Raw genomic sequence first — 14,797 nt, forward strand, 5'->3', positions numbered from 1 at the left:
CGAAAGGAAGCTCCAATTTTCAAACAAAAAATCCATCTGATAATACTATAAAAATACCAATATTCATCAATTGTGTAAAATATTCAAAACCTATATTTATAAATATGTATTCATTAAATGACGATCATGAAAATATTTTTTGTTATAATTATTATCAGTTTATAAGTAAAAATATTAATTGCATTGAATGATTTCATAAAAAATATTTTTTAAATTTTAATGGTATTGAATAATTTAAATTTTTATATTTTAAGTTAAAATTTTTTTAAAGTTAAATATTAATAATTTTATTTTTTTAATATTTTTAATTAAATATTAATATTTATCCAAATTATTATGCTAAACTTAATATAAAAGTAGTTTTCTATTTCTTAGGAAATGGCTTACGCTTCTTAAGGGCGTAAGACATGTACATTTACGTGATCAATAAGTATTTTCTTTGCTAACGTATTTTATATTTAAAATAAAATTTTCATCTTCCAAACAAGTATAAGTTTTACAAATGTTTTCTAAAATATCTTTTACGTCAAAGCAAACAGACCCTCACTTAATATTTAAGTGTGTTTTTTCCTTAATTTTCTTGAGTTTGGTGCTTCCTTCAAGAAAAAAAATTGATTTCTTTTCGACCATCGATCCATTTTTCTTTTCTCCTGTTTGTTTCTGCTGATACCTTTAACAATTGCTAACACAAATGAGAAGAAAACAATCCGAAAGTGGTGGTTTGAGGTTGATTTGACAAAATAAGCAACAAGGTGTTGTGAAATGTGCTCTGTTTTATCGTGAGATAGGGCCTATGTAAGGATGATGGGCCATCTATCGGGTTTACATGAGTGGTATGGATTTATTATCTACGCTAATGCAGGTGGTTTTTGTATTCCTGTACAGTCGGGGCCATGTTCCAGTTTTTATGTTATAGATTAGACTTAACAATTTGTGTATTTGTATTTTAATTGTGTAGTGTAAATTTAAGTATTAATAATTATATGAATAAATATGAATACAATATAATTAATTATATTAAAATTTTAAACACTTAAACGAATACGTTTAATAAACGTGTAACATGACATGGCTAATACGTTTATTATTGTGTCTTAGAAGTGTTTTGAACGAGTTAAGCAAATTTAACACAATTGAAATATGATTTATTCGTATCGTAATCGTGTCGATTCCATTAATGCATGAAACACAATTAACCTAAACTAAAACCCATTTAAACTCGAATCATGTTCATATCTTATTAATATGTCATGCATCAAATTATTAAGTTTATAACAAATGAAAGAGAAACATTTCTTTTGGGGGAATTTTAATATATTGGATAGGTGGCAAGATATCAGAGTTGAGGCAGGATAGGGAACACCAAATGGGGATAGAGGATTTGCATTCGACAAATAAAATCTGTAGTCGACGGTTTTATCCTACCCCAACCGAATAGAGGTAGATTCTAGGGGTGCTTCGCACCGCGCTACATATAAAAATAATAAATTTTATATTTGTAAAATGTTAATAAATTTGTTATTTAAGAGATTAACTTAATATATAATGCTATATGTAATCAAGATGTAATTCATTTACATATATAACTTTTTTTTATAAAAAATATATTAAAATATCATTAAAATAAATTTCGGATCAAATGTAAGTCATAAATATATATTTTAGATCAGGGTTGGATATTAAAAATGATAACCTTATGATAAGGTAAGGGCGATTCGAGTGGAGACATCAAGGTGTCTAGTTGAGCAAACAACCATCCCACCATGTTTATATTCCTAAGCACAACATAAGGTCAGTGTCATGAGGTTCACATTAGAAAAAGATTGGATGAGTTTAGAATTTATAAATAAATATCCTAATTCACTTAATATACATGTTTATTGAATTAAAAATGTAAATTCATAACAAGTAGTATCATAGTCTATCCAACTCTTTATTAATATAAGACTTCTCATGAGAGATATTAGAGTCGAAATAAGCTCAGATCAAGGTGGGTTTTTTCTTTTATGAGTGAAAGAGCTAGTACAATAAAGACATTGCACAATTAGATAAGAGAGAATGTTAGAAATCGCATATCAGAAAGAAATATGATAAGTATTGAGCTTATATAAGATAGGAATTGAGCTTATAAATAAGGTTTTTTTCCCTTCATAAGCATGTCTATTGGGTTTGAAATATAAGTTTTTGACACTAGGATTAAATTAATTAATATAATATTATATAATTATGCTTTCTGTAGTTTTGCAATAAATAAGTTTAAATTTATTTTAATGCAACTTCTTGTGTCCGCTGTACTAATTGTTATTTGGTTAACCATGGTTAAGATTTTGTGTCAGTAGTAGAAGCTAGTTAGAATTATTAATGGAAAAAAATCCAATAAAAATAATTGTTTGGGATTATAATTGAAAACAGAAAAAGGAAAATAGAAAGAAGGAAAGCAGAAAAAGGAGAGTTTTCCTGATTGCAAAAATGGGAGGAAAAAAAATTGACAGTACTGTATTCATCCTTCCAATGACTGGATTAAACATAGAACAATATATATTCAGACAAAAATATAAAGAGAAAAAGCTTTTTATTCTATATAACGAAATTATAATTGCAGCTTGATTTTAAGCTCTCTCTAACCTTCAGCAAAAACAAATGGTCATGTCTAATTCAGAAATAAATACATTGTCAGATTTCCTTAGAGAAGACTTAATTGCAAACTTTTTCAAACAAAGGAAAAAATATGTCTACACGCTCTTTCCATAATAAACTTGTCTATTAAGTTAGAAATATAAATTTATGACTCCATAATTAAACTAATTAATATAATATTATTTAATTATACGTTTAGTTTAATTTTTTTTTTGTTCAACAAGCTTAAATTTTACTTGAATGCAACTTACTGTGTTCATAAACTTTTTCAAAAAAAATTTTCGAAATTTAAGACGGCTTAGAAGGCCAAAAACAAAATCAAAATAGAAATAATTTTATAGCCCAATAGTAAAAGACCCATCTACCCCGTAAGACAGTTTCCTTAGCTGCAAAAAATCATTCCTTCTCTCCCACTCTGTCTCGGCTGTCCCCTTCCTCTACTCTGTCTTGACCGTCCCGTGCTCCCTCCTCTCTGTGCCGAACCAGCTAAACCTCCTCCATCCATAATTCTCACAAGTCATGATTCCAGCTAAACTGGCACAACCTCATGAGCAGGTGGATACGTACACACATATATATATTTTAAATTAAATTAAATAAATTTTAAATTTTTATACTATTATAAATAAAAAAAATTTATTTATATATTTTATATTATTTTATATTAACGCAATATAAATTATTCATTTAAATTTGACTTCAAATATAATTTTTTTTTTAAAATTTTTTTTATAAAAAGAGTATTCAAATTTAATTTTTATAAAAAATATAAATTAATTTATATACTTTAAAATTAAATAATCAAGTAAAAAAATATTTATATATATATTTTTAACATTATAAATATTTTATATTTAAATATTTAACTTATTAATAAGTATATCAATAATCTATTTAAATATTTATATTTTTTAAATATTTTTTAATTTAAACTCTCAATATTTTAATATTATTCAATTTAGACACTGTATTATATATTTTTACTCAATTTAATTTCTATGACGTGGTAAAATTTTTTTTAAAAAAAATTTTGATCTGTCATATGGTACTGACACATCAGCATGTTAATGTCATGTCAACACTGTCACATCATCATATAATGCCACATGACATGTTACGTTATCATATCAATGTCATATTATCAAAATGTGACATGTCAATATTAATGTTATTTTTTAACAATAAAATTAAATATCGTTAAAAAAATTAAATTAAAGTAATTTTTAAAATTAAAAAACTGAATTACTTTAATTTTGAGTATAGAAATTAAATTAAATAAAATTAAAAATTACAGAAACGAGAGGAATCCTTTTAACTAAAAAGTCATTCCTTTTCTTCTACTATGTCTCAGCCATCCCTTTCGGTCCCTTATCTCGACCTTGCTTGCTCTCGCCTCCTTATGCTGAACAAACTAAACCTCCTCCATCGATAATCCTCACAAGCCATGATTTCAGTTAAACTTGTACAACCACTTGAACGCTTGAGTATGGATATGTACGTATACATGCATATAATAAAGAAAATAAATTTATTTAAAAAATTTTTGAGCAAAGAAAAATGTTTAAAATTTTGAATAGTTGAAACGGGTGCAAATAATTTGGAAAAGTTAAAAGGTTAGAAAAGATAATTAACTGATGGGGGCCAAATCAAGTAGAATAGCAGTAAACTTTGGAAATTTTGAAGAAGTTAAATAAGGAAATTGGCTTTGTGATTGATATGTGAGCCCACAAGGAGGATCAAGTCTCAAAAAAATTTAAATTAGCGGGTTATTTCTTTATGGATGCCAGAATTTTCAAACTCTAATAAGCATATTAGATGATTGTTGTTTTTTAATTTAATATTTAATTATTTTACTAATTTTTTTAAATTCATCTATTGAGATGCGTGCCAATGCTCTAGTTTCAACTATAAAATGCAAAAGCTTTATCACCAATGTAAAAGATAATTTTGTTTTAAAACTAATTCGATATTTGAGACACAATTTAAAGAAGGAAATCAGTAAGAGGAGAGATTCCCTGATTGCAGAAAATGGGAGGAAAAAAATGTTGACACTTCTGTATTCATCCTTCCAATGACCGGATTAAACATTGAACAATAAATATTCAGGGAAAAAAATAAAGAGAAAAAGCTATATAATGAAATCATAATTGCAGTTGATTTTAATCAAGAAAAAGCAAAGCGACTTCTTCCAACTATACATTCAAGCCATTAGGCCATGTTTAATAATTCTAAAACTTTGAATCATCTAAACACTTCTCTCCCTTGATTTTTTTTTTCTTTGTCTTCCTCACCTACAAAACACGAGAGATATACACAAAGCAATAACTTAAACCCTCACGCAGACCACACCTCACGCAGGAGTTCATATCTTGCATTTACAGCTCCATAGCCTTCATGCTCATGTTTTCCATTTACTCTTCCGTTGCCAACCATTGTTGGAGATAATGGCAATTTGTCTATTATTGATGTAAGTGGAGAATCCAATTCCTCCAGTTCCTCATCACTGGTATATCCTTTCCTCTGTACCACTGATGCATTCCTTGACAGCTGCGACTTCCCTCCGGCCTCTGCAACTTTTTCTGCCACATCTGCTGAGGGCGGAGGAGTGTACACAACTGAGGCAGCTGCATAAGGGAAACTCCTTGCTGAATCCCCTGAAAATCTCCGCTCAACAGTACTCTAACAAATCAAAGAATCATAAATCAATCACCTGGCATCCTTTTTCTCGTTTTTACCAGTTAAGGGCAAGATTAAATCCTACAAAATATCAAACACAAATGGCATATGCAAGGCTGAGATTTATTATCTAAGACATGCAGTTGCCACCATTCTCCACCTCTAAAGTTGAATAGTTATCATCAATTTTATGGACTTCTTAGTGAGGTAACTCCAACGCCAAAAACAAGTAAGGAGTTAGTTGTGAGACGGGCCCGATAAGGACAGAATATTAGCAGTTTCAGAAACTAGCGTATCCAGTAAAGATTCTGCATTATTTATAAAAATTTCAATGGACAAATGTGTTGAACAAGAGAACCCCGAATTAGTCATACCTCAGCATTCAGGGCTTCCAATACAGCTCCTGGAACAGGATCAGGACAAAATTCATCTGGAGTGAAGTTGCAAAGAATGCGTTTAACCAAAGGAAGACCTATTGATGGGCACACCTAAAGCCATGAAAATGGAATATTCTATCAAGTTAGGAAGGAATCCATATCAAAGAGACCAGAAAAGTAATCTACTAATAGTTCAATAACATGCACAGCTTTAATTAGAAATCAACCTCATTTCTGATTGAACGGTCCATTAGCATGTCCTTTGGAAGCATTAGAAGATCACTCAGGGCATTAAGGAAAAGGAAGGATTTAGATTCTCCATCTCCATTTTGTCTGAAATCATCTTGACTATTATGCTGGTCTTCTTTTAAAGCATTATCACTATCCATGCCAAACATATCAGTCAGCCATCTTGACCAATTGCCAACCTGCATAATAAGCATCCTGCTTTATAGACATTGCATATAACTGTTTCATATAAAAACTAGGAAATGGGTTACATGGACTGGGGGAGGTACTCAAACACCCAATTATTTTATTGTCCTGTGATAGCAATCAGGGAGCAGATGCAAAACTAATCCAACAGCCGGTATTGCTCCACATAGAATCACATAACATGATAACAGCATCATATATATAGCATAAATTGAGGACTTCATATAAAGAATGTGAAAAGTCACGTCATAATATGCTAACTCAGCATCTTAGATCATTCCATTGGCAAAATATTTCTTGGTATACATAAAATGCCCTTTTATTCATTTACTCCGCCGCTTAGATCTTTCCATTGGTAATGCATTTTCCATATGTTATCCTGTTTAAGTTAAACTAGCTAAATACCTACCTAAACAACTACTATTTGTCACCAATAGCAGTATATCAGAGGACAAGCCACCAACTCTATGATGGCAATTTCTGAGAGCGGCAATGTTCCAATGAAACACGAAACCACAAAATCGACTTAATATAACAACTGCAGAAATGATTGAGATTCACAACAACTGTCTCTCGGGACATATGAAGATTAGTGAAAATACTAGCCCCCAACTGGATATACTACAGAAAACAAGAAAAATATTTAGTGACATAATACTTACAGAATTTTTCAGCTGTGCACCAGATCCAAAGCTAAGATCTCCAGCTGGAATAGGCAGAACCTTTGAATCTACAATAGGATCAGATACAGGATCTGTTGGGATCTCATGGGCAGACTCTCTCAGAATAGCATTGAACATTGCGACATCTAGCCTTGCAATACACTGTTCCATAACCTAATATAAGAGGATACATCAATTAGCTCGCCAGAAGAAAGGGAAGAAAACAAAGCTAAGATAAATCAGACGACTGCTTAAAATTTACAGAGGCCAAATAGATATCAATACGAACCATTCTTGCAATGACTGGCAAGCAACCACACTCATGTCCTTCTGCTCTAACAGGACAAAGTCGTTGAAAAGCATCTTGAAAAGCGTTTTTCCAAAGGTTGATAGAAAAATTTCCTTGCTGTTGGTCACCCAAGGCTGGCCCCAATAAATTTCCAACCGTTCTGTTGGCAGATGAACCCTCATGAGGAGCTTGCATATACGGAGTAAGAGCCTGAAATGAGGAACACACATGAGATTCCTTCTCTCTTATTTGTAATTTAGAGATCATAAACTGAAATGTATCAATTAGATCACAATCATGTTTTAAATAACACTGACCCTTTATTAATAAAAATTTGACAAGTGCAACTATTTACCTGCCACCATACTGACTCGACTATTCGAGAAAATATCCAAGATTCCACTTTTTCCAGTGCAGATGTGAAGGTTCCTGTCTCTTGCCAATCATCAACAAGCTGCACAAAACCATTTACATGTTTACTACCAGCACCACCTTTCCATTTTAGAGTTGGAGGCTTTACTTCACTCCGTTTGTTACTGCCGTTTGACTCAGGAAGCCGTGTAGGTGGACTTGAGTTGCGTGAGTTGCCAAATGCCAGAGAAACGATCTCCCTCAGAACTACGGTGTTTGATAACCAGAAGGTTAACCTTGAAAAAAAAAAAGCAAAACATCATTCAGCCATCAACGGTAAATGGAAACATTCTGAAGCACTCTCCAAATTATATCTCATTACAATCTACATACCTCGAAACATCATTACCACAAGATTTAGCAATCAAAATAAGCCCAGACACTGAGTTTTTAGCAATTGTGGCTCGCTTGTTTTGGGTCCAATGCTTGCAAGCATGTATGTAGAGTCTAGAAAGGCGTCGAGCAGGTGTGTGCACTTTATGTGCTGAGCTCCCATGCTCTGGTACAACAGAGTAAAGAGAAATTTCCAGGGCAGCCACTTCTCTCAGCTCTGCTTCAAGTTTCTCAATTCTTGTCTCCATCTCTTCTATCTTTTCATTTAAAGCTGACTCATCTTCAACTTGAAATTTGTCTTCAGCATCAACTGGTTCACTTTCACTTCCAAAACTTTGAGTGCCTTTTGATGTCTCATCCAAAACATCAATTTCTTTTACCTCTTCAGTCTGCTTGTCATTAGATACTTCTGAAGACTCTGATGAAGGCTTAGGAGAAACTTTCAAGGCATTGGAATTTTTTTCTAAAGAACTCTTGACAGCATCCTTAGTAGGCCCTCCATTAGATTTTTCAGATTTCTTACAAGTATTATTCAATGCCTTTGAGCATAGTTTATTAGTTTCAGGCTCAGATTCCATTCTGGATCCACGGGAAGAGCTATCTGAGAGGTTGCCATTGAAGACAACTTTTGGAACCCCGGAAACACTCTCTCCTTTCTCATCCTCAGCTGTCAAGGGATCTCCTTGAGATGATACTGAATCTTTTATTGTCTCAGAATCTGATTCTCCTTCCTTTCCCTGACTTGTTTCTCCGTCCACATCACTGGAGCGATCATCTAAAATCTCATCCTTTTTTACTTTATTGGTCATTGCATTAGCTTTTGAATATTGAGATATTTCTTCAGACCTGTTAACATCATCCACATAATGTATAACCACATTTTCATAAACTTCAGAGGGCTCAGAGCCCGCATTTGAATCACTTACTAAGGAACTATTGTCTGGTCTAGCTTTCAAAGCTTTGGATTCAGTTTCTTTCGCATTCAAAGTTTTGCCACCAGTCTCTTGATGTGGTTTATTATTTTTCCTTACAGTTCTTCCAGAGTGCTTTGATTGGACATTAGCCGAATTTCTTCTCTTGCCAGTCTCTTTCATACTTAAGTTGATTCACTTTTTAACTACAAGTAATGAAGAAGCTGTGATGAGGGAGAGACTAGTAACTGATATTCCTGTCAAAGCTTGTTAGTTGAATGCTAACACTGGATGCAAAAACACATGTAGTTGCACATACTTATCATTAGGTGACCTACTCCTCACTTGACAGCAGAATGATCTTCTCCTGGCCCTTTACTCAGTCGAGTGTATCTGCATAAGAGAGAAGCCAGGATCATCAAATATAGACTTATCTGTCACTTGATATTAGCTAAAATCAGCTGCACTTTCCCAAACAGAAACATATAATTGCTTTACTTAATCATGGTAGTGGACACCAAAAATTGGCAGACTGCTCAAGACCATAGAGAAAGCCACAGACAATAATATTATGAAACTAAGAATATTAATTCAACATATCCTCACAGACACAGCCCTGCATCCAATTTGAGCTTTAGGCTTTGAAAGCACAGGAAGAAAGAGCAGGGCGAAAATGGACCATGCAAAAGAAAGAAAACCAAATAACAAAGGGCAGAAGCATGCAAATCATTCAGCCATATAGGTTTATAGGTTCTGTAAAGTAAAAATTAACAGAGTGAGATTCAAATTGCCACAAGGATTTGAAAATGCTCGAACCTAAATCAAAGACAAAAACGACTAGCAATTACACGCTTCTTGTCAACCTTGTAACATCAGAAGCGCAAACAGTAGCAATAAAGAAACTCGTATGCCGCTGGACTAAATTTATCTTCCTAAAATCACAATTAAATCTATGTTATAGCATCAGGGTACAACCAGCCAAATTTTGGGCAAAAGAATTTACGACTAACCTCAAGGGTAACAACCAGTAAAATTGAAGTTACATTGTGTCAACCTCAACAAAGGAAAATGGTACACATCTCCATTTTGAAACCTTTAAGACCATCCAGCATGTGCTGTTTGCAACTAATATCAATGATGAAAATTTACAACTTCAAAATAAATGGTTAAATTCACCATTCAATAACTTTTGGTGAAAATAAGGAGTACACAACAGTGGTCCTTAACGTGAAGTATTAAAACAATTCTGAAAGTAATATGCCCTGCACTGTGGGCCGTGGCCCTCAAAAATGCCTAAATCAGAACAAATTATGCATTTTCCAATTCCTCTTTACTGTGATACTCATATTCTATTTGCATTTATCCAACATTTCTTGATCCTAGCATAAGCAGCGTCGATTTGCATATCTATCCCGAAATTTAAATCAAAGAAGAAAAAAACCAAGATAAAAGACATCTGATATCTTGCGATGGATTTCTACCAGCACAACAAAGTTAAACACTGTCATCAAAATCACGGTTAGAAATGACCCAGAAGAAATTCAGAAAGGTTAATGAAGCATTTTTCAAAAGAAATTTCCTTGGTATATAGCATTATCAACCAAGAATATATCCCCTACAAAAAGAATAAAAAAAAAGACAGTTTTGCAGATGACACTGGACAAACAAACAAACTAAGCAGTAAGTTAACGCAGCAAAGCAACTGAGCTAACTTTACTCTTAATCACAATCTCTCTTTTCTGACCCATGGCCGAGGCTTTCAAGTTTTCACCATTGAAAAGGACATAGTGTTTTTTTTCTTTATTGCTTCAAGTCCAAAGCGTCCATTTTCATGATTAAAACGATATAAATTTTCTCCTACTCTCATAGATCTTAATCAAAAACGAATATAGAACTCAGACCACACGAAAGTTCATCGAAATTCAGCTCCTCACACTTTTTTTTTTCTTTTTGATAATTCTAAAGGTATTAAAAACGCAGCCTCCATTAGAAAAGCTTCAAGAACTGGCAACTGAATTAGATTCAAGCACCTCAAATAAACAAATACTAAGAAAATAATGGAGCTGAAACAGAGCAACAAAAGACGAGATCAAAGAATTCAGACCATTTTTCGATGCAAAGAAAACAAGAGAAAATGCCGGTTCGAACTCTTGGTGTTGTCAATTTTCTCAGCTACTAACAGAAAAAAGACGAAGAAGAAGAAGAAGAAGAAATGACAAAAACGACAAAGAAAAAATGGAGCAAAAAGGCCAACAGAAAAAGCTGTAATGCAGAAACGCAACGAGAAAGACTATCAAAAGCAAAGGAAAAATAACAGTAAAAAGAAGTTACCAAATCCAAAGCTTTGTCTTGGATTCTTCGAAGACGGAGTGAAAAGTAAGTTTCTGACACACAACCAGTCTATCCAGTGGGGATTTTAACCTTCCCAAATTTCCAGGCTTCGAGTCTCGTGCAAATGAAAGGAACAAATTTTTATCTCTGTGGCGCTGAGTCTGAGTGGAGTCCGAAGTGCGGGAAGAAGGGGGACGCATTTAAAAACGGTGGACGTGAGGGTCCGCCCTGTACGGGGGAAAAAAATTAAAAGAGGTGACGGGGTTGTCGGTGGGGTGAGAGTAACCGGGAACCGCCGGTTTACGGTTTATGAGGCAGTCATAGCCACTTGGGCTTTTTTAATAAGATTTATTGGTATTACCTAAACCGCGTCATTACTATCCTGTGTTGGGTCAATTTTACCCCATTTTGTATAAAATATTCGATTTTTACATTACCATATGACGGAATTTATAGAAATAAAAACCGTTTGGAAGGTTAGATTGGATTGAAGGGACGATCTATCTGCCGCTCCTCGGGACCTAATCGAGATGTAAATGTACCACCTATTTCGTACGGCCACAACCGTCATGAGATATTTTTCTCAAATTTAAGATAATTAAAATCAAGAGTTTAGTGTAACTTTCACTTTATTTTATTATTACGAATAAGACCTTTTTAAATAACCAAAAAAAAGACTGATTAAAGAGTATTTTAATTCGTCAGTTTTGAGGTAATTAAATTAAAGGGTTAAGAGTACATGTAATCTTGCATTAATCTCATTTTCAAACATGATGCATTATTGACGAGACAATTTAAAAAAACAAAAAAGAAAAAGAATCCAAAGTTTTCTCTCCCCTAGTGGCTGAATAATTACCACAAAGTCATAGTAGTTAGTAAATGATGGGTTTGTGACGACCTAGATCCGATGTCCTACCCTGTCTATGCATGTATTTTCCAAAAACATAGTGTTTAAATCCTAGGATGATATTCCCATAAATATAGGAAGGAAACAACTCATCCAATTTTATAATCGAATTGTAAATAATTTTCTAGTCAATAAATTGTTTGGAATCTTCTTTCTCGGTTTCTCATCCATCACCCCCACTTGTTTTAATGAAGAGGCATGCCAGTATACCACATGCAAGAAATCAATAGTTTGTTTTCCACTTTGGGCTTTACCCTTTTTATTAAAAGAACCCCCCGAATGCTGGCCAGTGATTAACTACATGTCCCAAGAGTCAAAAACAAATCTTTAATACAACATTGCCTGCTTTGAATTTCATCCCAAATTCTGCCAACTTTTAAATGCAAGTTTCTGAATGAAGTCATGGTTATGTTACTAGCAGTAAAGTAAACACTTATGGTGGGAGTATATTTCATTTCTCTATCTATTTTAATACAAAGTTGAGATAGGTTGACTGGTCCCCGAGCAGGTGAATGTAAGATCAGAATACAAGAGATGTCACAATATTATTCATGTGAATTTCTTGATTTTCGTAGGTTTCAAGGCATTCATATCCACATTAATTATTCCTCCACATATATGGACTTTGGTAATTTTTTGAGCCCTAATTTTGGCCAACCACTTTGCATTCACATCCATCCAAGCATGTGATTTGTTATTTTAGACAAAACTAATTTTTATTTAAGAATACTGTATTATTAAATGTTTTACTTTATAAGGTTGTTCTTTTTTTTTCTATTGAGCAAGTGAGATTTGAATTCAATTGTTGGAATAGGTGTGGACAATAATCATTAATTGAAATACACAGCATATTTTTGTAAAAAATTTATACTCCGAGATTGAAAACTGAACATCAAAACAAATACAAAATGACATGACAATAATACACAATCGTAACAATCGAGTATGAAACCACAATCACAAGACAATTTTAATTATGACATTATATAAATGATTGCATCATTAATATGATACTAAGTAATTAAGTTACAATTAAATAACTAATTAACAATATTAGTTATTAATTTATATAATTAAATTGAAATTTTATTATTACATTTCATAGTTTTGATTTATATACTTAAATTAATAATTTATTAAGTAATTAATATAATTACTTAGCGATTATGTCATAATTTAAGTAATCACTAAATAAATTATCTAAGTATTTAATTAATTAATTACTTAACAATATTAATTATGACTTTATGTAAATAAGTATGTCATTAACATAGTACAAAGTAATTAAGTTACAATTATCAAAATTAATTATTAATTTGTATTATTAAATTTAAAATTTTGATTACATTTCATAGTTTTAATTTATATAAGTACATTAATAATTTATAAAATATTTTTCTTCTAGTAAACTTCTTCTGCAATTTTTTTTAGATAAAAAATTTCAATTATAAAAAAAAATTGAAAAATAAACCATGACTTCTCTAATGAAGAAGAAAGAAAGAAAAAAGACAACAAAAATTGAAGAGAAGAATTTAATATAAAGAGGGATAAGGCATAAGTTTCAAAAGCATTCGATATTAACAATACACTATATAATTTTTTTACAATTTTGTAAGTGTGTATTTCTATTAATTTTTTTTTAATGTAAAAAGATTGTCGTCATATGATATGATAACTTACAATGGCAGTCGGCTGCTCTATTTTTGGTTTGTGTTTGAAAAAAACTATTTGTTTGTCCAAATGCTGACGAAACAAAGTCTAAACTGTTACGGGGCCTAATCGACTCTTTATAAAAGTAAGTGAAGACGTATGAAGCTTCAATTGCCAGAGAGATTTGAACTGGATGCAAGTTTTCTTCTTTATTTTTTGTCATTTTCTCTTTTCCTTGTGTATATTTGATACATTTCTATTTTTTGTGGCAATTATAATTAAATTTTAATTTAAAAATATTTTAATAATATACTTAATTTAACTAGGTCAAAATTTTAAAATTGTCGATTGAATCTTTTCCAACTGGAGACATAAATACTCTTAAAACTGAACAGATATGATCCTTTTACATTTTAAGTTGATAAGCATTGTCCTAGTTTACCTGACTTGCTCAAAGAAAATTTTCAGGTAATCTTTACTTCAATCTTGGAATTCCCCTTTTACACAACTCGTAAATCAATAAATGGGGTTTGCATAAAGAGATGTAATCTTTGTTAGAACTCAAAAAGCTAGCTATATTGAGATCAAAATTAATTACAAAATGAATCGGCCAACCATAATGAAAAGAAAAAGATTCCTACCATTTTCTGTCTGTAAAATAAAGTGAAATTGGATGAATTTGGTCCAGCTTGTGCTCGGTTAAGGTCAAAGTAGAACCCCACATGGGCCAATCTACAATAATATGAAGAAGAATCAAGAGTCAGTGGAGGTGATGGAAACTTGGATTGTGGGATGGCACAGCTTAGCCACATGAGAGTTGATTCAGTATTTTTTATGCCCACCACCGACATTGACATTTTCCTCTCCTGAATTGACTGACTCGTCAGGAGGCTCTCAAGTCTTGTCTTTGATCCACAGTACTTTCACTTTTTAATTTTTAATTATAATTATATATAAATTAATTAATTTTAAAAATAAATAATTTATATTGTTAATAAAAATATTAAAAATAAAAATATTATTTTTTATTAATTTAAAACATTATTGAAAGAAGAGGACATCGACTTGTGTTTTTTTTTTAAATTAATAAAAAATTAATAATAATAAATTTTAAAATTAATAAAAAATAAAATTATTTTTTAATATTTTTATGTCATTAAATTAATGAATTTATATGT

At 31.8% G+C, this 14,797-nt stretch overlaps 1 protein-coding gene across 5 annotated transcripts; it reads right to left on the reverse strand.

Moving 5' to 3' along the window:
* Window positions 1-4,738: 4,738 nt before the first annotated feature.
* LOC110414714 (uncharacterized) lies at window positions 4,739-11,264 on the reverse strand. 5 transcript variants are annotated; one of them, XM_021426085.1, is made up of 9 exons: window positions 11,063-11,264; window positions 9,051-9,124; window positions 7,821-8,937; window positions 7,432-7,723; window positions 7,077-7,286; window positions 6,788-6,961; window positions 5,918-6,118; window positions 5,688-5,801; window positions 4,739-5,316 (listed from the first exon to the last, which is right to left on the reverse strand). In XM_021426085.1, the coding sequence occupies exons 3-9, from the start codon at window positions 8,912-8,914 to the stop codon at window positions 4,972-4,974; spliced, it is 2,430 nt and encodes an 809-aa protein (XP_021281760.1). In that variant the 5' UTR covers window positions 8,915-8,937; window positions 9,051-9,124; window positions 11,063-11,264; the 3' UTR covers window positions 4,739-4,971. The 5 variants fall into 5 exon arrangements, with proteins under 5 accessions (XP_021281760.1, XP_021281762.1, XP_021281759.1 ...); XM_021426087.2 differs by lacking the exon at window positions 11,063-11,264 and adding an exon at window positions 10,836-11,009; XM_021426084.2 differs by lacking the exon at window positions 11,063-11,264 and adding an exon at window positions 9,742-11,009.
* Between the last annotated feature and the right edge of the window lie 3,533 nt (window positions 11,265-14,797).

Source organism: Theobroma umbraticum, unplaced genomic scaffold (genome assembly GCF_002168275.2).
Source record: "Theobroma umbraticum cultivar Fairchild unplaced genomic scaffold, ASM216827v3 scaffold_147.0, whole genome shotgun sequence".
Taxonomy (NCBI): Eukaryota; Viridiplantae; Streptophyta; class Magnoliopsida; order Malvales; family Malvaceae; genus Theobroma; species Theobroma umbraticum.

What these genes read in the sequence shown, in the direction of transcription:
- LOC110414714 (XM_021426085.1), bottom strand. Translation starts at nt 8,914, where the DNA reads ATGAAAGAGACTGGCAAGAGAAGAAATTCGGCTAATGTCCAATCAAAG. An exon ending in TCGAGTCAGTATGGTGGCAG is followed by an intron (nt 7,287 to 7,431) that starts GTAAATAGTTGC and finishes TCCTCATTTCAG; the next exon opens with GCTCTTACTCCGTATATGCA. An exon ending in GTGCACAGCTGAAAAATTCT is followed by an intron (nt 6,119 to 6,787) that starts GTAAGTATTATG and finishes CTTATTATGCAG; the next exon opens with GTTGGCAATTGGTCAAGATG.